At 35.1% G+C, this 24,431-nt stretch overlaps 2 protein-coding genes and 2 long non-coding RNA genes across 10 annotated transcripts; 1 reads left to right on the top strand and 3 right to left on the bottom strand.

Moving 5' to 3' along the window:
• Positions 1–68: 68 nt before the first annotated feature.
• LOC141385546 (uncharacterized) lies at positions 69–22,591 on the top strand. Of its 3 annotated transcripts, none has more exons than XR_015476522.1 (5): positions 69–209; positions 1,046–1,150; positions 19,766–19,908; positions 21,116–21,299; positions 21,375–22,591. It is a non-coding gene; the product is annotated as an uncharacterized LOC141385546 (long non-coding RNA). The 3 variants fall into 3 exon arrangements; XR_015476521.1 differs by having other exon boundaries at positions 20,933–21,299; XR_015476523.1 differs by lacking the exons at positions 19,766–19,908; positions 21,375–22,591 and adding an exon at positions 16,161–16,339 and having other exon boundaries at positions 20,933–21,299.
• Positions 744–2,951, bottom strand: exoc1l (exocyst complex component 1 like). The gene is given in 3 exon segments (NM_001114848.2): positions 744–1,303; positions 2,427–2,590; positions 2,789–2,951. Coding segments are annotated over 3 exon segments (552 nt in total). The 5' UTR covers positions 2,910–2,951; the 3' UTR covers positions 744–1,036.
• On the bottom strand, positions 8,857–11,685 carry LOC147846795 (uncharacterized). 5 transcript variants are annotated; one of them, XR_015476518.1, is made up of 7 exons: positions 11,183–11,685; positions 11,007–11,079; positions 9,993–10,050; positions 9,810–9,903; positions 9,527–9,684; positions 9,337–9,432; positions 8,857–9,162 (listed from the first exon to the last, which is right to left on the bottom strand). It is a non-coding gene; the product is annotated as an uncharacterized LOC147846795 (long non-coding RNA). The 5 variants fall into 5 exon arrangements; XR_015476519.1 differs by having other exon boundaries at positions 10,969–11,079; positions 11,641–11,685; XR_015476517.1 differs by having other exon boundaries at positions 11,641–11,685.
• clrn2 (clarin 2) lies at positions 21,000–23,286 on the bottom strand. Its single transcript, NM_001114690.2, is given in 3 exon segments — positions 21,000–21,268; positions 21,358–21,537; positions 23,034–23,286. Coding segments are annotated over 3 exon segments (702 nt in total).
• Between the last annotated feature and the right edge of the window lie 1,145 nt (positions 23,287–24,431).

The raw sequence follows: 24,431 nt of genomic DNA, 5'->3' as shown, positions 1-24,431 counted from the left end.
TTTTTTCAGGCTACTTTTTAGCCACCACAATGATGAAGGACCCAAAACATTGAAGCGTGTATGACGTCATTAGGGCGGTTTAGCTCAAGCTGGCCGGCTCGAATGACATTTGATCGTTACGTTCAAAAAGAGTGTAGTTCAGCGCACATTGAGGCTGGTTTTAATATGATGGCATGTTATTACACGACTGTACGAAATATCAGATTACAGTAAGTCAGTCGCGGCATTCTGTAGTTAATTTTCTGATTGCCAAACGCTACATTTAGTACCTCCCATAGCTGTGATAGTTATATATCCACATGTAACGTTAATAAAACCCTTTAATCCCAATGTAAATAATTCCACAATGTATATGTTTATTTAATTACGAAGGTATAGTACTAAATAGCCTACTTTATATTATCTGGGAGTTAAGTTAATTGCGGCCAAGAATAATACATGCATGGAATTGAATCTTTCCAAAGTTAACCTACATTCTGTATCATTTGCAAATGTGCATAAATTCGTGGCATAAATAGTTAAATGTTTGCAGTACTATTGCAATGTCACTGATTCAACAACGCAAAGCACATTGCAATAGAAATGTGAAAACAGCAGTTTTTTCACCAAAGAATCTCACCCACAATTATAATATCTATGTTATTATATCTAAACGTGCTGTATCCACGTTTACCTCACAGTTTTACTTTTTCAAATGTTATACCACATTAGAATAAATCGACTAAAGTACATGCAAAATATGTAACATTGCATTAATAACAAATATACATTCTCAAAATTCAAGTCACGGCATAATTACACATCAAAAACAGTCTTTTACGCTACATTTGCACAAGGCTAAATTGGATTTCACCCACACTGTGGAGTTATGTTACAGTTGCTGTAGGTCTGAGTGCTCGGAGCTTGGCTAAGTGCTCAAAACACAAAGCATAGTTTTGTACACTCCCTTGGGCTTTTTTTATACACTTTTTGTCAACATAACATTTTTAAAGGCAATTTGAAAGAAATTAGACTCATTCAAATGTCTCTGCTTTCCCTATGCCAGAGGGACCGGACACATGGAAAGACACACCAAGTTAAAGGCATAGAAACAGACCTGCGTGAGGACAACACAGTCACCGCGGTCTGAATACATTGCGGTGGGCTGAATGTAAGTCCAGTCAAAGTTCTTAAGCTTCAATGCAGTGTGGTGATACTTCCTGCTCAAGGACAGCAGACAGCGGGCCAGGGTGTATTTGGCCGCACAGCTCACTGCTCTGATGGGCCGCACCGAGTTGAAATGCATCAAAAAACAGGGATCATCCTAACACAGCAGAGATATGCAAATTGAACATCTTCCAGTGGAAAGAAAAAGATAACTCTCCCTGATATAACACTCTCATATCGTAAGCAGTAGGGCTGCACAATACATCCTTTAAATTCAAATTTTAACATTTATGGATGAAAAGAAAATGTAAAGCCTGTGACTATGTAAGGTTTCAAGCTAAATTAAACCTTTGGTCACAAGAAAACTATAGAATTTGTAGCTTTACCAAACATTATTTGTATTACTTATTTATACAATAAAGACTACAGTAACAAACATTTGAATTGGATCAAAACAGTGTCAAAAAGACAAAAATGGTGTTGTTTAATAGTTTTATTAAAACATGAAAGGTTTAGATCAAATTCAAATGCTGACTGTATACAGTGTTATTTTATTATTTATATTATTATTATTATATTAATTGATTATTTAATTTCTGCACCTCAAAACTCTCTCCATAATTACATCAAGCACTGATCATTACTTTCAATCTTTGTTCTGGTGTGTACATTTATGCTTTAAATGATGAATTATATATTTTATGCAGATGCACTCCCCTAAAAAATCATCACAATCAATGAAAACTTTAATTAGTCTTTCCATATAAAAATATTTTCAATCATCTTGATTAATTCTATTCATATTGCAATATACAGTTGAAATCAGAATTATTAAACTCTCCTTGAACAGAGCAAGGAAATTTTTACAGTATGTCTGATAATGTCTTCTCGAGAAAGTCTTATATAAAAGAATAAAAGCAGTTTTTAGTAAAAGAAAAAAAACATTTTAGGGTCAAAATTATTAGCCCTTTTAAGCAATTTATTTTCTCGATAGTCTACAGAAAAAACCATCGGTAAATTGAAGCTTGCCTAATTACCCTAACCTGCCTAGTTAACCTAATTAACCTAGTTAATCCTTTAAATGTCACTTTAAGCTGTATAGAAGTGTCTTGAAAATATCTAGTCAAACATTATTTACTGTCATCATGGCAAAGATCAAATGAATCAAGTATCAGAAATGAGTTATTACAACTATTAAATATTTTGAAACTATTTTTTTTTTTAATATTGTGCAGCCCTAATTAGCAGCATTTATCAGATTTCGACAGAGCTCAACTCACGGTATCTGGATCTCTACCATCCAAAATCAGCAGATCTGTCAGGGCCCAGGTCTCTGTTCTTTCATAACTGTCTTCCAGCCCGCTGTGCTGCAGTTTCTTGGTTCTTGAATGCTTAACTCTCCGGCACATGACCACTGAGATCTGAGCTTCTTTATCCTTCGATACTAAATACAGATTGGTTTTGTATTTCATTATGCCACATCGGTAGCATTTAAGACTGTATTCATAGAATCCCCATTTTATTTAAAAATCAATATGGTGTCCCCAGATGATCCCAGCAATTTTTGAGAATTTTAGTACCATGTTCTAGTGGAATTTAATTAGCCCAAATAATCATGCACAAATCAGGATTGTTTTCTTACTGGAAACGCAGAGAAAATGTCGTCCTTGCTGTTGTTCCTCGATTTCTATAAACTCCTTCAGTGTTTGTCCCTCCGGTCTGAACAAGACTCTGTCCATCTCCTCCCTTAGTAGAGACGACATCTCGGGCAGAAAAAAATAGAGAGAAAATTAATTTAAGTGTGTGAGAGCAAGAGCAGAGTGAGGGATAAAATGTGTTCTTGAGGTGGATCTGGTTTGAAGGGTTTATCACCCTCCTCCCTCTCTCTCTCTCTCTCTCTCTCCCCCTCACTTTCTCATTCTCTCACACTTTGTTTCTCTATCTGTTTGTTGGAGTGAATGAAACTATTCCTATGAATTTTCAAGACTGATTGACACTCACAAGCAAATTCCTTTTTTAATTTACAGATATACTTACACACTTTTTTGGTGATGTTATTTCAATATATGTTTTATTTGGATTACTTGTTAATGATAACACCAGTCACTATATGTAGTGCAAAGCAAACGTTTGTGTGGGGGTTAAAACATTTGGAATAGGAAGATTGAGGTTAATTGTACTAATTTGTCTTCCAGGAAATATGCAAGTATCTTCTGCCACTTTTTTCACTTTTTAGGGGCAGTGCTTAATGGGTGGAAAATTATATTTCACCAAAATAAAAAAAGGTTCTTCATCCTGTTCAAAAGGGAAACACCTATACACTCTCACATCCATACACATACAATACGGTCAATTTAGTTTATTTAGTTCACCTACACAGCAAGTCTTTGGACTGTGGGGGAAACCGGAGCGCCCGTGGAAACCCACGAGAATCTGGGGAGAACATGCAAACCCCACACAGAAATGCCAACTGGGTCCAGCCGGTAATAGAACCAGCAACCTTCTTGCTGTGAGGTGATATTGCTAACTACTGAGCCACAAGGCCACACGATATTGTACCAATATAGATAATATTAATGATTATGTAAATATAATAATGTCAGTCTGTATAATGCAAATAAGTTGCTGTCCCCCAAACCCCTCTGATTTACTTCACCATAATGCAAAACAAAATTTGTAGCACTTTATGTCAAAAAATAAAACTGAACTGCAATTTAAATTTGATCTGCTTATATGAAGTACTAACTATGTCCTATTTATGAACAAGCTGATTCATGTTAATTAATCTGCTGGATTTGTTTCATAAATTAAACTGAACATTAATTTTCTCAGCTGGACAGATGCGTTTGCATCATTCTCACATCAACATCTCACTGATCCATCCGAAGCCAGCCTACAGTTAATGACTCATTCAAGAATAAATCTGATTCACTAAATAAAGGGTGCTCCAGTTTCCCCCTCAGTCCAAAGACATGCACTACAGGTGATTTGAATTGAATTGAATAAGCAAAATTGGCCGTAGTAGTGTATGGTGTGAAAGACTGCGTATGGGTGTTTCCCAGTGTTGGGTTGCAGCTGGAAGAGCATCTACTGCGTAAAAAACATAGGCTGAATAAGTTGGCGGTTCATTCCGCTGTGGTGAACCCAGGTTTTATAAAGGGACTAAGCCGAAAAGAAAATGAATGAATGAAATTTACAGCCTGATTCAAAATGAGTCAAAATGGGAACATGCCTGCTAGTGTGAGTGCAAAATGTTTTATGGAGTTGCCATTGTAAAAAAAATAAAAAATAAAAAAATTTAGATCATGACTGTCAATTTTTTTATTCCCAACCCTTTTCCAGAAGGCACACCAACAATACACATTTTCAACCTCTTTCCACTCAAATACACTTGAATCAACTCAGCAGAACATTAGACGAGACTCCAAAACCTGAAATGAATGCGTCAGATATTGGAGATGTCCAAAATATGTGCTGTTGGTGTGCCTCCAGGAATATGGTTGGTTAAGATAATCTGCTCTAAAAGGTCAAGCTGGTTAAGCTCACTGTATTAAAAATGCTTAAAAATTAACCAATGGAAAATCTTTTTTTTTTTTTACTTTCTAAAAGTTATTATCTGTACCTTCACTTAAACACTTGTTTTATTTACTTCATCCATCACTACTGCACACTATTATCATTACTCAACCAACCAGGCCTTGATTTGTTATGCATGCCTGAGCAAGAATATTTTAAATTCGGTATACTGTGACAACAGGGCTGTAGTCAAGGTGTATAAAGTTCATAAATAGTCAAATATGACTCTGTTCGAAATGAGGGTGAAGCAGTGGCGCAGTAGGTAGTGCTGTCGCCTCACAGCAAGAAGGTTGCTGGGTCGCTGGTTCGAACTTCGGCTTAGTTGGCATTTCTGTGAGGAGTTTGCATGTTCTCCCTGCGTTCGTGTGGGATTCCTCCGGGTGCTCCAGTTTCCCCCATAGTCCAAAGACATGCTGCAGGTGAATTGGGTTGGCTAAATTGTCCGTAGTGTATGAGTGTATGAATTTATGAGGGTGACAGGCCCAGACGACAGGCCGGCCGGAATGTGTAAAAAAGTCGTTGTCATATGGACAAATCTAAATGGAGGACTTGTTCCTAAGAGCCGACCCAGCAACCATACGGGACTAAGCCCAAAGAAGAAGAAGACTCTGTTTGAAATGGACTTTGTGCTTTGTAACTTCTTTATCTTCACAAACAGCAACTTTATGTACTAAAGTTGGAAGTGTAAAATTTATTATAGGATACCTTCTTAAATAAAAAAATGACACAAGCCAGAAAAATGGTGATGATTTGCTTGCATCTTCGTTCTTTCTTTAATTCTATATCTGTTTTTTATTGAATTTTCTCTCCATTTATTCTTAGCCTTAACCTGTATGCGGATGCTTTTAGTGTTTTATAACCTTATCATGCCTACACGCCCTAACAAACTCAGTCCTGGCTTATATGAGCCATGTCTAACTGACATGCCTAAAATGGCCCTGGGGGAAAATACATCATTAGTTATGAAAACACATTTCCCTCTTAAATCTCCATCATAAGTGGTGCAGTTACAAGCCATTATAATTATAATCTCTACAGGGATAACCCATGTATTGACTGTGGTCCCATCAACCTTTAAAGCTTCGTTATACAGCGGATCTGCAGATGCATAATTTATATTCAAAAAACACATTTATACAAACAAGTGTTCTGATTGCATCTGATAAAAGACTTTTTGGGTGGCTATAGAGGCCTTCGTCTTGATATCCATCTGTGTTTTCAGGAGGCTAACATATTAATCTTGGGCAGATTTCAGTTGTCCGAGCTTTTACACTCACACAACTTGCCCAAATTCCGAAAGGAGGAAATGGCCTTCGCGTTCAGTCTTCTGAGTAGCTTTTAGTTGGTCTTTGAGGTTTTGCTTGTGGCCACTGTTACAGTCAGTTCTAAAAGATGGTCATGGAGATGCTCACTTTCATGTGAAGTTCCTTAGGTAATGCAACAGCTTAAAGGTATAGCTCTTCTAATTTTGATGAGCTATTGTACCAAGAAGGTTTTGTGTCAAAATTTCAGCAGATCAGAAATTTCGGAAAAACTTAGGACAGCCCATTTGACACCAACACTCATGGCAAATTGAAATTAAATCACCTCTTTTTTCTTTAAACATCAGTGGGTTGTCTTGACCATGTTGCCTAAATGCATTGAGTTATTGCCATGTGATTGGCTGATTGGATATCTGTGTTAATGCGCAAATTAACAAAACAGGTTTACTGTCATGGTTCTGCCCTATGTTTAATGTTTTTATATCTAACCGTGTTCTTCTGGCCCCACCCCTTTTTTTCTCTCGGTCACGCCCTGTTGTTTTGGTTGTCATATTTCTTGTCTCTCTTATTGTGTTCACCTGATCCTCGTGTGCTTTCCTTCCTATTGACCTTTTTCTTTGTTGCTGCACGAAAGGTGCAATAGAAATCAGCGTCTTCCGGTAGGATGCTGAGACCTTCCGTTTACACCGTTTACAACTGGTTAATCTTGATCAGAAAATAGTTGACAATACCATTTTGAGTGGCTTAGGGAGTGTTTTTGTGATCCACAACTTTGATTTAAAAAGGTTTGTTTTAAAGCCGTTATACTTCTGTCAGATGCGATTCAAGCTCGAGAGAAAAATGTTCTTTATTGTCTGCCATCAGATAAGATGCTGAAATACAGCATCAGTGTTCTCGACCTGTCAGCTCCTATACTGTAATCAGCAGCCCTTCAATGCATACACACGCATAGATCACTGCATAATTGAGCAAACCATATTACTGGCATGAAACTTAACAGGTTTATAACAAAGCCATGCAATTTCCCACAAAATAAAAGTACATTATTAATACTATTCTGGCTGATTTGCATGTTGATCCTAATTGGGAGCGGTATATGTTTCACTTTGTTAGTTTGTATTGTATTTACCACACTGTAATCCCGAATAAGTTGACAAAACTCAAAAAATTTGAGGTAATCAGTTACGTCAAATTTTTTAAGTTATGAAATTATCTATTTTAAGTAAACAGAAACATTAAGTTTTGAGTTTGTTGTACTCATGCAAGACACTTCACCTAACTTAAAATACCCAAGTTACTCAGCTTATACGTTTTAATTGCAATTAACTTAATTGTTTTAATTTTCCAAACTTTAAATACTTAGTCACCCAGCTCATACATTTTAATACCAATTAACTTAATTGCTTTAATTTTTCCAAACTTTAAATACTTAGTCACCCAGCTCATACATTTTAATACCAATTAACTTAATTGCTTTAATTTCTTTCAACTTTAAATACTTAAATCACCCAGCTTATACATTTTAATAGCAATTAACTAATTTTTAATTATTTATCTCACCTTTACATACTTAGTCACCCAGCTCGTTCATTTTGATAGCATTTTTTAAAATTAACTTCTCCATCGTCAGTTTCACAAATAAAATTAGCCATTATTTTAATCTTTAAATAAAAAAAATCATAAATCTGTCAAAATAAATCTGTAATTTAAAACACACAGACAATACCATTTTAGACATTTATTGTTAAAGAAAAAATGTCCAGCAGTACTTTCAAATTTGTCTCCTATGCAATTACAAATTTCTTAAAACAATAAAAACTATTAGACATAAAGAGATTGAAAATGAACACTATTCTGAAATTAATAAAAATTACCCACAATGTAAATATGATATCAGACATAAGAGCCTCAAGAAAAAACAACTATAAGTTTGATAAAATTTAATAATACATTAATAAGTGTAAAACTTAGTCTTAAGGCATTCGTTAAAAAAAATAAGTGCACATTCTGTGAAGTGACTCGTTTAGTGTAAACTACACAGAAACTGTGTATATATATATATATATATATCTCGTTGAAGTCAGAATTATTCGCCCCCATTTATTTTTTCCCCCAATTTCTGTTTAACGGAGAGCAGATTATATATATATATATATATATATATATATATATATATATATATATATATTGTAGCGAGGCAGAGGGAAAACAGCAACACAGTTGGATAAGTTTACAGACAAGTCCCCGGAGGGTGCTTTATTTACAACGTGAATGGGGTGTAAACGGTGCTCTTCTTTAAGGTGAGGTGCTCTGGTGCTCCGGGAAGTAAGTGAAGGACAGTGAGTAGTCGGATGTGGGATCGTCACGAGCTGGAGTCTGCTGTGGAGAGACAGAGAGACAAGCGTTAGCGCATGGAGTCATTGGGTGAATGAAGCTCATCTTCTCCTTGCGTGGGCTTGGTTTATATGCCTCTCCACTAGATGACGTCCAGCTGTGAACGATCCTGTGTTGATGATGGTCCAGCTGGGTTGAATTAGCGACCAGGGCGACTGATTCTGTCATTTACTTATTCCAAACCTGTTTGAGTTTCTTTCTTCTGTTGAACACTTAAAAGGTTATTTTTGACCAAAAAAAAAAAAAAAGCTGAGACCTGTAACCACCGATTTCCACAGTGTTTGTTTTCCTATTAGAAAGTCAGTGGTTACAGGTTGTCAGCTTTACTTAACTTTTGTGTTCAACAAAAGCAAGAAATTCAAGCAGGTTTGGGACAAGTGAAGAGTTAGTAAATGACAGAATTTTACATTTGGACAAACTATCCCTATATATAATAAAATGCATACTTACCAATTAAAGGTAAATAAATGTTTTGAAGTTACTACCCCAGAGACAGTCTTTATTAAGTTAAAAAAAAAAAAAAAAAAAGCTCTACATCAACTCATTCTTTAAGGTTTCCATGCTACGAGACTTTTTATTTTCCATCATCCATACCAAGCAAAACTTTTTGCACAAGTTCAAAGTCCTTTACTATATATTATGTGAAGAGCATACATTAATCCATACAAGACAAGAAAGGTCTGGAAGTGTGCTGTGGGTGGTGTCCAATTCATTCTTCAGGACAACAGAGACCCTCAGTGAATGCAGGGCCAATAAAGCATCTTCAGTCAGCAGGATTATCAATCTAAAAACATAATTCAAGGATATTAATGTAAGGACAGTATCAAAATGACTGAGCCAATATTATATGATTCATCAACTATTCTTGATTACAAATATGTTTTTAAGTAAAAGTTTTCAAAACTTTCATCTTTTCATTAAACATGCCTAATTGTGAAAAGAATGAATGAAGTCTTACCAGGGTGTTCCTAAAGAATCTTAAGTCACGCTCACGCAGCAAGACCAAAAGACCTCTGATAACAGTAGTCCGTCATGAACTGACATCATTCAGTTCCTGGAAATCAAGAATCAATTTTTTAAAATTAAAAAAATAATAATAATTCAAATGATATTTTAATGTATACTTTAACACGTGACCCCAAACATACCTGCTCATCATAAACCTTTAAAAGATTAGCCAGGGTATCTGCTGTCTTGCCAGTTTTGGATGCTGTTTGCCTTAAAATTGTCATCAAATGAAATAGGTGGTGGTCCAGTTTTGCAAAGAATTTGTGGGGAAAATTCTCATTTGTAACATGTTGGTACTCTGCAAACAGCAAAAAGAAACAAGAGAGAATTTCATAAAACAAACCCACACCACAAAATATACAATTCTAGAAAAAATGTATTAATATTATTATTATGTTTTATTTACTTATCTATTTTTTTTACCTCAGATGAAAATCAGGTGTTGATCAGATGTTGAAAGCAGGATCTTCATGTTGTAAACTGAACTCAAGGTCTAGCTGAAGTTTCACTTTCCTTGCTGCAAAAGTATCATTGATAAATACACTGTAATATTTATTTTATCTGGATATGCCAGGCATAGTAGTACAAAATAAATATTTTACCCACCTTTCACATGCCTCCATTTAAGAACCTATCTGTAGTCAGCAACACCTGACCTTCAATTCTGTAAGTACACAAAGTCACAGTGTCATTTAGCTGAGAGTGGAAGTAGTACAATTACATGATGTCTAACGTTAACCTCCAAAACGGTTAGCAATAGAGCTGATTATCATGTTAGTTGCTTTGATTTGATGAACACAGATTTAATTTAAACAGTATTGAAATTTCTAAAACTGAATAGGACGACAAAGAAATTTAAGGCCTGATTTTAAAAGCTAGAAATAACAAAACGTACCTTATTGTCTAATGATGTAAAAATATATAGACTAAAATATTTATATTTTTAAGATATAAATATATTTTAAGCTACAAAATTTGCACATCAGAAAACTATGTCTTGTTTACCACGTCTTGAATATTTTGTTTTGTTATTATTTTATTTAATAACATAATTTTGTATTAATGTGTTATAGATATGCATACTTTGTTTTTTAGGCTGTTTATATTCTCTCCAGAGTAGACATTTTAAAAAATAGATTGAAAAAAAAAAACTTTTATCATACCTTTAAAATACATTTGACCTAAATGACATTTAAACTCACTTAACAGATCGCATTAATCAGGTAATCATTGATATGCAGAGATGTCGTCTTAAGCGCGAGGAAATATTAAGTGTTGATCAGTGCTGGTGATTGAGGTAAAGTTAGTTTTATATTTACACATTCAGACTTTCTCCTTAATAATATAATTTCAGAAAGGTAATTTTTGCATATTCTTAATGGTGAAATCATATTAGCAGTCAATGACTTTCAAAGTACAACATTGTTCAGTCAAAAAAAATAGTGCATTTAGTGTAATGTTGTTTTCATGTCATACTTGCATGTGATTTCAGAACGAATAGACAAAGTACCATGGTAAACAATATATGGAGCGAGTCACAAGTTGTTACTAAATGAATGTATGAATATAAAACCAACTTTACCTCAATGTGGTAGTGTAAAATGAAGCTCTGCTCTGTACCTGCTCAGGTGAGGAGCGCAGCTTAAATGTTCTCCGTCAGGCTATCCTCATACATGGATCAGCAAGCAACAAGCTGCGTGTGACAGAGTTAAGTTTTGAGACTACGTTTTTGCGCGTCATCAGAAAATACCGTTAAGTGTTTAGGCGGAGATCATTTGAGTTATGATTAACGTTACGTTTCTTGCGCCTTTCGTTTCCGAAGTGCCTACAGATCGCGAAGATAATACCACATTCACAGACTGGATGGAGTTCAGCGCAGCGCCATGACATGCGGTTGTGAGAGCGCGCGTCTCCATGACAACTTCAGCACAGGCTGAGAAAAGGCATACTCGCGCCAAGATTTAAATTTTTTTGAAAAATGTAATCTGCCGATTTTAAATATTTTTGTCTTTATCACACTCTGTTAAAATTCAGAGTTAACACATTACAACTAACGCTAACATTGCACTGATTCTAACTTTTTAAACAGTAATGTTAACGTTAGTTAGCAACAAGTGAGGCTAAATATGTTTTCTGTAATGTACGACATGTAAACGCACCCTGATTAACTCTACATTACATTGAACTGTTACTGTGATTATATTAATTAAAACATACATTTAATATTTCTTGGATTTGTAAATATTTTACTTACTGTAGTGTGAAGCGAGGCCGATCCGCCATCTTGAAAAAAACGAATGAAGCATGAGCACGTACGTGAACCTGGATGACGTCAGACGCAAAATCACTAGGCTGACAGAATTTGAGTTAATGAAACTTTAAAGAGACATTTTGTATAGATTAAACCCAGCAGAATTGTTCACCTTACTTGAAAGATTAAATTTTTTCAAACTCAAAAATAAGAAAAAGTTCTAAATACTCATCAAGGTTAATTAAGATAAACAAATTTTAATGATTTAAGTTAATAGAACTCAACTCAATTAATTAGTTACAGCATTAGGGTTTACAGTGCAGGGTATGTTGTTTTTGTGTCATTTCAAAATGCCATATTAATTTAACTTTATGCCAGTCTTTCAATCAATGTGCTAGTGGGTTGGTACAAACTGTGTGTCAAACATTTTGGTGAATTACATTTCTTTGGGTTAGTTCTTGATTCTGGAGATCCTTAATAATATAGTATCATTAATACTAAAACGGTTAAGGTGTTTTAGAATGACCAAAACAACATTTCAGAAGTTTTACAATGTGCTCAGCCTGATGGTTTATCATTTCTTATGCATTTTCATCATCACATAATCTCTTATAACAAAGCCATATGAGTTTTTTAATGCGCATACTGAAACTTGTTTGATAAAAGGTTTCCATAGTAGTTGATGTGCATTTTTCATATCAAATTAAACGTTTATCCTACTCAGATATGTGCATATGTTTTTATGCGCTTTTTCAAGATTGATGCGCATCTTGGCATTCCCATCATCCGACAAGAAATGTCCAAAATGTGCATAAAAATTGCTGGATAGAAACGTAGTGTGTGTTTACATATATGGATGTTACAGGAATTTTATTTTATCTGATTTACTTTATCAGAGCCAGTCCTCTATATATTAGCAAATAGTGTGCAAGTTGCGTAGGGCTCACGGACCACCTTGGGCCCCTTTGATCTGAAAGAAAATATAATGACAAGACCCGTGCAAGAGAGTTTAGTTATTTTATTTTGGCTTTCATCAAATAAAAAGATATGGAAATGATTGTTCTTTTTTTCTATTCTTTTTTTCTTTTCTTTTTTTTAGTATTTTTTCGATTCTGTGTCATTGCTCTTCCTAGTCCTATCATTGTTTTGGCATGCCTGTAAATGAGCATAGCTTTAAATAAAGTTTTATGCAATTTTCACTTTTTGTTGGTTTGTTATTCTTACTTTATTTGTTGATTTTATTATTTAGCTTGGATTTACATTTACCTCGCTTCATCTTGCTTTTATTTAGTTGTTAATTTAGCTTTTGTTTATTTTTTTCCCTCTGAGACTCTATAGGTAAAATTTTCAGTTGTTATATTTTTGTACTTGTTCTTGTTGTTCCCTCATTTCAATGTTTTGTAATATACCGTTTTCAGTAAAGCAAGAAAGGTAAGCATACTTAAAAGTATCTCTGTATTAATATATTCTTTGCCAATTTGATGTATCTGTATTTAAAACAGGTCATAATCGCCGCATTTTCAGAAGTAACGCATTACTTTTGGGGTCCATGTGAAACGTGCAATGTAAGTCACTTTAGATAAAAGCTCTGCTAAATGGCTGTTTACATCCTGTCTGTAGTTCTTTTATATCCACATTATAGTGGCTCAGAACACCAAAGCACAGATAAACCTCGTTTCCAGTACTTCATATTCACTTGATTTTGTGGAGCTCTTTCTGTGTATAAATATCACAGTGAATGAAAGTTGTGGTAGAGAAAAATATGGAGAGTTATTCAACGTTGTCAATGATGTGGAAACATTTTAGTTTGTTTGTTTGTTACTCTGCCAAAGGAGTCTGAATCTGGGGAAAGACAATAAGATGCTCTGAGGAGCTCCAAGATACACTTTATTGATTTGGCCTTGTCCAATAAAATGTGCCGGGAATGAATCCAAGGATTTCCAAACATGCGGCACTCTCAAAGTCAGTGGATTAAAACAAAATGAGGTTCCTTTATGAAACTAAAGCCTTTGCAAAATAAAATTATGGCATTTTTTTAACAAAATGTGGAAATATAAACATATCATCCCCTTTTTTCTTTCTTATAATCTATAACTCAGGTTTATATTTAAACAGCTTATTTCAAACTAATATGTCTGAATTACAAACGATACTGTATAAAACTAATTACTTCAATTTGTTACACTAAAACAACTTAATTTAACTTAATTTATTATATTTTTCAGTACACTCACTAATTATTTTTGCTGCTTGTTGAAACTACTTGTTTAAAATGAGCTGAAACAGCACAGTTCTTGAGATTTTTTGGGGACAACTTAAATCATTCAGTTTCATGTTCAATTCACTTACATTTGTTAAGTTAACTTAATCGATTTGTGTTGGGACTACATTATTGAATTATGTGGAAACCTGCATTTTTTTTTTGCAGTTTAATAGTTTAAGCTGAAATGGATTTGTTTTTCTTAGCCATTTTACCATGTCATTAAATCAAATACAGAACAGCTATAAACTTCAGTTGTTTTCTTTGCTAACAGTAAAAGCTTAAGCAACGACAGCAAGCAACAGGTTGCAAAAAATGATCATAAACAAATGCAGTTATGAGTATTTATTTCCCCTCAAAATCTCTAGAGTCTTATTGTTCACCAGAAAAACATTGCTCGCAATTTTAAAGGGATTCATAAAACAAGCCACAGTTTTGATTTGTGTTCATAATGTCTTTGTGTGGAATTCACTCACACACATATTTACGCTGTCTGTTGTTCTCAGGAAAGTATGTGGAAAAAAAAGATCAATAGTTTGCAATGAGCAGAAGTCAATAACTGACAAGGTTTATGCCGAGGGAAAAGTTCTATTAGATTTTTCATGTGTATAGGTGGGCGTTGGTGTGATGTTAATGCTTGAGTGCTGTGGGATATCCTGTCTCGCCCACACACAAACAGTGAGGTTTCCATCAGCTTCCTTCAAACAAAAATGCATCATAGCGTCAAGCCACATGAAATATTTATCATTTACCAATTGTAGTTTCCACTAACCCTAACCCAAAATACCACTTCCGTTTACATTACATTTGCTACTCTTTAAATGGTAATGATGGGTAATATCAACTTACTCATTTAAGAAATACTTGTTTGGGACTGCTGTTGAAAGAGATAATTAACCCCAAAATGAAAAACTTCACAGCAAGAAGGTCGCTGGATTGAGTACTAGCTGGGCCAGTTGGGAATTTTGTGTGGAGTTTACATGTTCTCCCCGTATTTCCATGGGTTTCCTCCTGGTGCTCCCACAGTCCATGCGCTATAGGTAAATTGGATTAGCTAAATTGGCTTTGGTGTATGAGTGCGAATGTGAATGTGTATGGGTGTTTCCCAGTGTTGGGTTGTGGCTGGAAGGGCATCCACTGCGTAAAACATATGCTGGAATAGTTGGCGGTTCATTCCCCTGTGGCGACCCCTGATAAAAAAGAAACTTAGCCGAAGCAAAATGAATGAATGAAAATTCTGTCATCATTTACTCATACTCCACTTGTTCCAAACCTGTTTGAGTTTCCTTCTTCTGTTGAATATAAAAAATATGTTTTGAAGAATGTTGAAATCTAGCATCCATTTACTTCCACTGTTTTCCCCACTTATAGATGTCAAATGCTTCTGGTTATCAACATTCTTCAAAACATCTTCTTTGGTGATTAACGGAACAAGAAACTCCCAAAGGTTTTAAACCACTTGAGGATCAGCAAACATTTGTTATGAACTATCTTTTAATAACATTCCTTTACTGTTTATTTATTCATTTGTCAGTATTAGTGATGTTAACTGTTATATTTTTATATTTATAAAACTTTTTACATAGAAAACGCCATCACTAAATCTTATTTGAATGTGATTATTCATTTTATTGGTTAGCAAGTATACAGTACATTTGTTAGAGTTTATAGTTATGAGGAGCCACTCATCTATGCAGGACACATTAGCCATGATCACGGTTGTTAAAACCACTTCAATGGTGCACTCTGTTGGTCAAAGCCTGTAGCACTACCGGTCAAAAGTTTGCAGTCAGTTTTATTTATTTTTTAATGTTTTTTATTTTAAAGAAAATTATTCTGTTCATCAAGGCAGCATTTATTAAATGTAAAACAATTGTAAAAATTGTAAATATTTATTAAAATTTAAACAATTGCTTTCTTATTTTATGTAGTTTCAAACGAAACTATTACTCGAGTCATTATTGCTTTTATTACTATTTCCATTAATAATAATCATTTTAATAACTCAATCATTCATTTTCTCTTCGGCTTAGTCCCTTTTCATTTTAATAATTTTAATTTATATTAATGTGATTTCTGAAAAATCATTTGACTCTGAAGACTGGATTAATGAAGCTGAAAATTCATCTTTAAAAATCACTGTAATAAATTATTAATATAAATTATAAACTACTTTTGAAGTTATTTTATAGTGCAATAACATCTCACAATTTTACAATTTGTTCTTTATTTTTGATTAAATAAATGCAGCCTGGCGAGGCAGTGACGCAGTAGGTAGTGCTGTCCCCTCACAGCAAGAAGTTTGCTGGGTCGCTGGTTCGAACCTCGGCTCAGTTGGCGTTTCTGTGTGGAGTTTGCATGTTCTCCCTGCCTTCACGTGGGTTTCCTCCAGGTGCTCCGGTTTCCCCCACAGTCCAAAGACATGTGGTACAGATGAATTGGGTAGGCTAAATTGTCCGTAGTGTATGAGTGTGTGTGTGGATGTTTCCCAGAGATGGGATGCGGCTGGAAGGACAGGAAGAGGTTCATTCCGCTGTGGCGACCCCGGATTAATAAAGGGACTAAGCCGACAAGAAAATGAATGAATGAATAAACGCAGCCTTTGTGAGCAGGAGATATTAAAACATTTAAAAATCCTACTAACCCTAAACTTTTGACCAGTAGTGTATAAGGGAAAAAAACTGCAGTATTTGAGGGATTATTATGGTTTCATAAGATTATCAAAATATTATGCAGCCAATTGGATAGGGACCATTTGTTCAAAAAAGGCAAGGCAAGGCAAGTTTATTTATATAGCACATTTCATACACAGTGGCAATTCAAAGTGCTTTACATAAACAGGAATAAAAAAGACAAGTTTAGGAAAATAAAATGCAGACAATAAAAATTATTAAAAACAGATAAAAACAAATTTAAATGAGTTAAAATAGGTAATAAAAGAATGAAAAAGAAAACGAAAAACATAATAGTGCGATCTGTCGGACGCAGCACAGTGCTCATTCAGTAAAGGCACAGCTAAACAGATGTGTTTTCAGTCTTGATTTGAATGTGCCTAATGTTGGAGCACATCTGATCATTTCTGGAAGCTGATTCCAGCAGCGGGGGGCATAGTGGCTGAAGGCAGATTCAAAACTTTGAAAAAAAAAGGCAGATTAGCTTGAGTTATCCTCGTTGTGAAAACCAGGAGTTTTCATTACATGAGCTATGATTTATTCCAAAGATACAAATTAGATTTATATGCAAAAGCAGAACTTTGCATATAACATTTGAGAAATAAGTCAAATAAAAAAACGCCACTTTTCGATCTAACATCTAAAGTAAGAATGATATTTGCAGCAGTAGGCTATAACCATTGGTATGACATTTACAACAGAGTTCTGATCCAAATGCAGGTTTAATAAGTAAGTTAGGCAAGCAATGGTCAACACGGGATTAAACAGATATATGAAGGCAATCCAGAAACGTAGTCAAAATAACAGACGAGAGGTCGGAAGGCAGGCGGCAGGCAGGGATAACTTGAGAAACAAGGCGAGGGTAAACACATGGAAAAACAAGACAAAGGAAACACGTTGTAATGTCACACACAGTAAACAAGACTCTGCAACTGGAGTGAGTGTATGTGCTATTTAAATAGTGTGTTTAATCAGTTCTTGACAATCCTCCGGTGTTGCGTGTGTAATCAGTCAGAATGAGGAACATCTGTGAGTGAGCGGTGTGCATGTATCAGGGTTGTAGTCCAAAAATGGCGAATTTGTAGTCCATAAGTGATAGTGAGTGTATTCCAGCGATCTATGGAGTTACGATCGCTGTGTGCCTTTCATCTTATTTATTAAATTACTTATGCCTGCCTCAGAAGATGCAACAAAATGAATACGCAGTGGCTTTGGGAACAGCCTTTCAAGACAGTTCTGGGAGGTAATAAAAATATTAATGCCAAACTACTTTGATGATAGACTTTGACTTGAGGTCAAATGATGGCAGACTTTAACTTGATGTTGTGCAATGTGGTCAGTTCTTTGTTTATTTTCATTATTGCCATCCCATTTGTTTTGGTCGCCAGCGGTTTTGCCCTTGTAGATCACTGGTGAACACTTCCTGTCATTCACACGAACTACAAAGGCCATCATGCCTTGCAGTCTCACACCGGTTTCAGTTTACCTTCTGATTACACACAGCTGCAGCTTATCGTCACTGAGTACTTACCACACACACACATCTAGTGCTGAGTCTTGTTTTCTGTTGTGTTTTTTTGTTTTGCCCTGCTGTGTTTTGACTCTGCTGTAGTGTTTTGTTTCATGTGAACACGCGGTTAATGAGTTCTCTCATTGGCTGCGTGTTCTAGTCCTGTTTTCTTGTGAGTACATGGCTTGTGTTGTCTTTGTGTCATGAGCTCTCCTGTTCTCTTGTCCCACCCACCTTTATTCTCTCAGTGTGCTCTGTCTTTTGCTGATCTGTTTTGATTGTTCCTGTGTTAGTCAAGCCAAGCCTAGTAAATTCAGTTTTGTTATGTGGCTGTGCTTCCCCCTCATGGGGGTTGTTTTAGTTTTTTTTTTTTTTACATAATAAAGTCCTTGGTTATTTGCATTTGGGTCCTTGCCTCATCCTTCCCGACCACAAACAAACCCTGACATATATGACTGCCTGCTCCTGTTTCCAGCCCTATCTGCCTCTAATAAAGCTGCACCTGCATCCTACTAATGAACTCCAGTTTATTACATCAGACACACATTTTCTTTTGATCTGTTAAAACAAATGCACATGACTTTTTTGATGCTTATGCTTGAATTTAATCTGTAAATGTATTTCAATGTTTTTTATCAGATTAAAAAAAAAAGTTTATTCTACTTAGTTGTACGTAGGCCAACTCGATTATGGGAAAAATTGTAATCATGATTAATTTGGACATAATTGTCCAAATTTTGCTATTACGCCAATACATTTAAAAGGTTTTACAATTCACAATGCTGAAGCATAATCAGACAAAGTAAAAAAACAAACTCACACAAAAAAAATTACACTTATGGAAAAGAAAAAATATAAATAATAAATAAATAAAATTAATAAATATAAAAATATAAATTTACTGTACAAAAAAACAATTTGTTTCTTATTAAAGCCACACAAGTCCTGCAATCAGGAGCAGTGAGTGATTTTGTCCTTGTCTTTTGTTGTTTGATTAATGTTGATAAACACATCCGGCAGCAGGAATATGTTTGTGCTTTCACAAATTTCCATGTGAAACAGAGAAACGAATGCTGACTGCTTAAAAGGGGCAGGATATGACACAATATATGTTAATCTCGATTTTAAAAATGTATAATCATTGGAGGCCAAAATTGCAATTGAATTTCAATTAATTGCACAGCCCTAGTTGTGTGCATAAGTTTTTAATGAGCACTTTCTATAGTTATGCGCATGTTAAAAAATGTTATACAAAAGTCAATGGAACCATATCTAATGTCTCTCACACTGCTCTGCTGTGATCTTGAACAGCTCTTTAATCTCTTTCACAGTTTTCTGATTGCATGAGTTAGATTCACAGTCAGGTTCATATTAGGACTCTAGGTTGATCATTTCATTATTTCAGTGTTTTCAAATGACAGGTTTAATCCGTGAAGCAAGGTTGACTTAAAATCATCTAATCTCTAAACTCTCTGTTGACTAATCTTACACCTGCTATGTTGTACTATGTCCAAAATCTTTTCTAGGAGAAATTTTTAATCAACCTAAACAAATTATCTTTGTGTTTTGTAAACAAAACACATTCTAAACAGAACGACAAAACCACATGCTACCATGAAAACAGATGTCAAAAAGCAGAATGCCACACCTCTTCTGTTTAATTAAATGTTGCATTCTTTGTTCTAGGTGATGCGGTGGCGCAGTAGGTAGTGTTGTCGCCTCACAGCAAGAAGGTCGCTGGTTTGAGCCTCGGCTGGGTCAGTTGGCGTTTCTGTGTGGAGTTTGCAGTTTCCCCCACAGTCCAAAGACATGCAGTACTGGTGAATTGGGTAAGCTAAATTGTCTGTAGCGTATGAGTGTAAATGAGTGTGTGTGGATGTTTTCTAGAGATGGGTTGCGGCTGAAAGGGCATCCGCTGCGTAAAAATGTGCTGGATAAGTTGGTGGTTCATTCTGCTGTGGCGACCCCAGATTAATAAATCAACTAAGCCGAAAAGAAAACGAATGAATGAATAAATTCTTTGTTCTAATCTCCTCTATTGGTAGTTATATAATATTGTAATCTTGATCTTAGGCAAAGTAAGTAAATTTCGCCACTAGATGGCGGGTATTCACAACAAACAAATGAATGACATATTATGACACACCAGAAACATTTTGACTGAAATACTGATCCAGTCATAACCTTTTGCGTATTCGTTTATTCAAACAGTGACTTTTTCTGATGGTGTGTTTAAGCTAAAATTAATTTATCGGAATGATTTTATTTACTGTCCATTCCCCAAAACATATTTACTAGAATAAAATTAGTTAAAATGATTATTATTATTGTTTTTTATACTGTAAAATAGCTATAATGTATCATAATTTACTTGAGAAATGTACCAGAGGAAGTATGAGTGTATACATTTTCCCTTGAATATATTTTATTAAAGTAAACTAAAAAGCAACAAACATATTCATGCAAAATACTAATGAAAATTACACTCATTAGTGCATTAGTGTTGTTGTTTATTTCTCTGTTGTAACAATGGCTGCTTAACATGTTATGTCGAACAGGAGTCAAGTATTAAAATGTAAAGTTTATTGACTCATAAATGAGTTATTTATAAATATATATCAGACAGTAATGACACATTATTACATAATGTACATTTCTTAGTAGCTCTGCAATAGCAAGTAAGATGTAATATTTCATTTGCTTCATCAAAAAAACACAAGTCACATTTCAGAAGCTCTTACATTGTCATTCAAAAATCTACTGCAAAAAGAAAAGAGTGGATTTTTTAAGTGGATTTCTTTTTTGTCACATAATAAAGCTGTATTTACAACAGTCCATTTTTAAAATCTTCAGATCAGCCCATAAACCCCTTAGGTTTGGCTAATCAGCACAGTCAAACCTTTCAACTTGTCCTTGTACTTCAGTAGAGGAAATCTTCTCCAGTGGCTGTGGGTTCCTCTGGTTTTTTAGTCTGTATTTTAGGCAGATGAATTTTACTGGAGGCCACAACCAGAATGTTTGCTCCGTGTGTTACAGCGCTGGCAACAACCAACCAAAATGAAAAACCAAGATTCTCCTCAAGGATCACCAGGGTAAAAAGGCTCTCGCTGTAGTTCGCCACGTGTTCTGTGAGTTTATGGCACTGAATTGCTGCAAGAAAGCATGCAAAGCCCATCGCACTGAACAGAGCTGAGAAACGAGATTTAAAAAGAACAAACAAGTATGTTATTAGAAATAAATCCCAGTCTATGCGTATGCTGTTTGATACATTGACTTACCTGCTATGAAATTCCAGATGTAGAGGCCAAAAGGTCCTTTGATGGATTGGTAAGGAACTTTCCTGGCATTATATATACAGAAAGCTAAACTGACTACTGCAAAGCCAATAGCAGTGAAGAGGAAGAAGATGATGATCATGTGAAGACCACTGTTGATTTTTTTGATGAGTTTTGGGAAAACTGTAGGATTTGTACGAATAAGAGAGACAGAGTTCAGGTCTCACAATATTGATTTGAAAAACATCTGTATAGCCACTGTAACACACAAGAAAGGTGACATGTCTTGACACATGCTGGGAGCATCATAGAAAACTCATCAATGGCTCCCAGCATGCACTGTGGCACGAAATTCATATGCAGATTTCTGATATATGTGAGTGTTTCAGATGAAAGCTCTGTAGGGTCTCATTCTGTTGAAAAACAGGATTACTATTGCCAGTAAAGAGAAATCAACACCATACAGCTGTAAATTGAGAATAAAGTGTTCACCATTTTGGTGACTTTAACAAAACAAGTATTTCCTGGAAATTTCTTTAACTGTAACTATCTGTCTGTTGTTAATTTAACACATTCAAAGCATTTTAGGTTTACTTAAGTTGATTAAAAGCGTAAAATTTAGCGAGTAAAAAGATTCTTTGACCGTTGATTTGTATTATGTTAAATACTCAAGACTGTTTTTCTGTTTGATTTTGTCCTGTAACAATTCAATTGTAAGAGACATTGAAAACCTTTATTTAGTTGATTTAGTTGATTGTTATTGCAAGTTGAGAATATATTAAGATTATTATTATATAAGAAGATTATTATTAAGTAAGCTCGATTAAGATTATGTAAGCTAATGTGTTTCAACTATAAAGCTTGCAAGTTCTGTTTAATTGAAAATGTAAATTAATCTATTTTAGCCAAATCATAATAATACAACTTTGGAGCATAATTTGTTAATTAATTTAATGATTATTTATGGGAAGTACCATGTACACAAACAAAAACGGTCCAGTGATAAACCTAATATTTATTTGTTTAAAATTGATCTTAAGCATTATATTGAAACCCTAAAAAGATATAAAATACTATATGTTTGCAATTTTGGACTTTTCTTAAACAAATTTTTTGTCATTTATATATCCCCTGTATTTATTTTTGTTTTTATTTTCTATTGATTTGTTCCTTTGATGTAAAATAATTATAAGCACTGTATTCTTCACTTTTTTGTATGCTATTGTTCTTGTTTTGCAATAAAGAAAAAGAAAAAAAATCTGCTAAATTTGGAAGTCCAGGTTACTTGAAATAAGTTATTGGATCAACTTTTTAAATTTTGAAATAAATTTTGAACCTTCTAAAAGATGATGAAATAAAAAAAAACTTAACTCACTCAAAACAAAACGATTCATTAAACTGTTTTGAAAGTTGAAATAACAAAGTTTTTACAGTGTGCTCACATTTGTGATAAATAAAATAAACACAACCCCATTTGTTCAGGAGAAGTGTTCCAATAAACATAAATAAACAATGAATATCACTAAAATTATCCACGTGATTATACAATATGTAAATAACAATAACTGATTCACAAATACAAACATTCAAAACAATGTTGCAATCTACATTAAACAAATATATAATAATTTAAAAACTATATCAAAAAAAGGAATCTCTATGATGACTCAACTTCTTACTGTATATTTTCGCGCGGCGGATTCCGAGGCCGCATCTGCGTGTTTTGCCCCCCTGGAAGAGGCCGTAGTAAATGTGTCCAGTGAACTGCTCCAGCTCCGGCCGTGACGCGTTCACCAGATCCACTCCTGTCTGGCACAACGTGGTCCCGGTGACCCAGCGCTCGGTGGACAGAGCCACGACCAGAAGCACCACAGAGCCGATGCTGAGTATCGAAGCGAAGGAGAACACGATCTGCTTCCAGAGAGTTGGCATTTCACTGCTCACCCCATTCCTCCTCCTCCTGTAACCGGCCAGACGCAAAGTAACACGACTCCGCGACGCGCGCCTCTCTCTCCGCTATATAATGCAAGAACCAGCGCTGTTTTAGCGCAAGATAAAGTTTAAAGCTTCATCGCTAATAATCCACGCGTTTGAGTTTGCATGAAAGTTAAAACAGGAAGGCAGAAAACCGAAGGAACGCGATAAAGACGGAGAGAGGGAAAGAGCTGGAAACCAGATATAAAGCGGTCAGAGGGATCTTCTTTACCACCCTACGAAACCTTATACACTCTACTTACCTTCGCTTGGTTTGGCTGGCAGGGGTGTGACATACAAACACTTGTGTGTGAATTATTACGTGCCTTTCAGGAGGTTATGGAGCAAGCGAATTGTCAAATCGTGTACTCTCCTTTGTTAATCAATCTGCTCTGAGGAAGATTTTTATTGGATGTTATTTAATAACAATTACGATGGCTTTTTTACATTAACATATGATAGGTCATAGAAACGGCTTGTTCGAAACATTAAATGCCACTCCAGCCAGCCTGTTCTGCTGGGCCATTGAGCTTTACAATAAAAAGAGAAGAGGAGGAGAGCTGTGAAATGGACTAATGGCTTGGAAATATCAACCTGCCTCCAGATATATTTCATTTGGTGCAGAATTAGATCATTGATAGACTTCAGCACCATGGACAGCAGTCGTGCTAGATTCACAACTATAGTTGTGAACTATAATAAAACTAAATTAACTAAATATAATAAAACTAAATTAACTAATTAACTAAAGCTAAATAGGGCCTATAACCTACTATAAGCAAGTGTGCCGCAAGCCTGCGTTTGAGTGAAGGTCTCGGCCGTTAGATCGCCCCCTGGGGGCTGGCTGCAGTACAAGTCATAAAGCCCGCCTCCTCCGTGTTAATGAAGGAGACTTGAGCCCAAATAAAAAAATTAATTACACTTGCAATAAAATGTCCCGGAAGATGGTTCTGGTCGATTAAGGCACTGATTATTGTGCTGAAATAGGTGCAGATCCTCATTTTTGTAAACAGTTTGTTTTTAGCAGTAATTTAATGCTGGGCGTGTCATCGTGATTAACAGCAGTGATTGACAGTTTCTCAAAGCGCGGCGTCTGAGCTTCG

The sequence above is a fragment of the Danio rerio genome, chromosome 1, assembly GCF_052040795.2.
Source record: "Danio rerio strain M-AB ecotype USA chromosome 1, GRCz13ab, whole genome shotgun sequence".
NCBI classification, from domain to species: domain Eukaryota; kingdom Metazoa; phylum Chordata; class Actinopteri; order Cypriniformes; family Danionidae; genus Danio; species Danio rerio.
The sequence above is the reverse complement of the archived record's forward strand: the minus strand, read 5'-3'. Positions and strand labels throughout refer to the sequence as shown.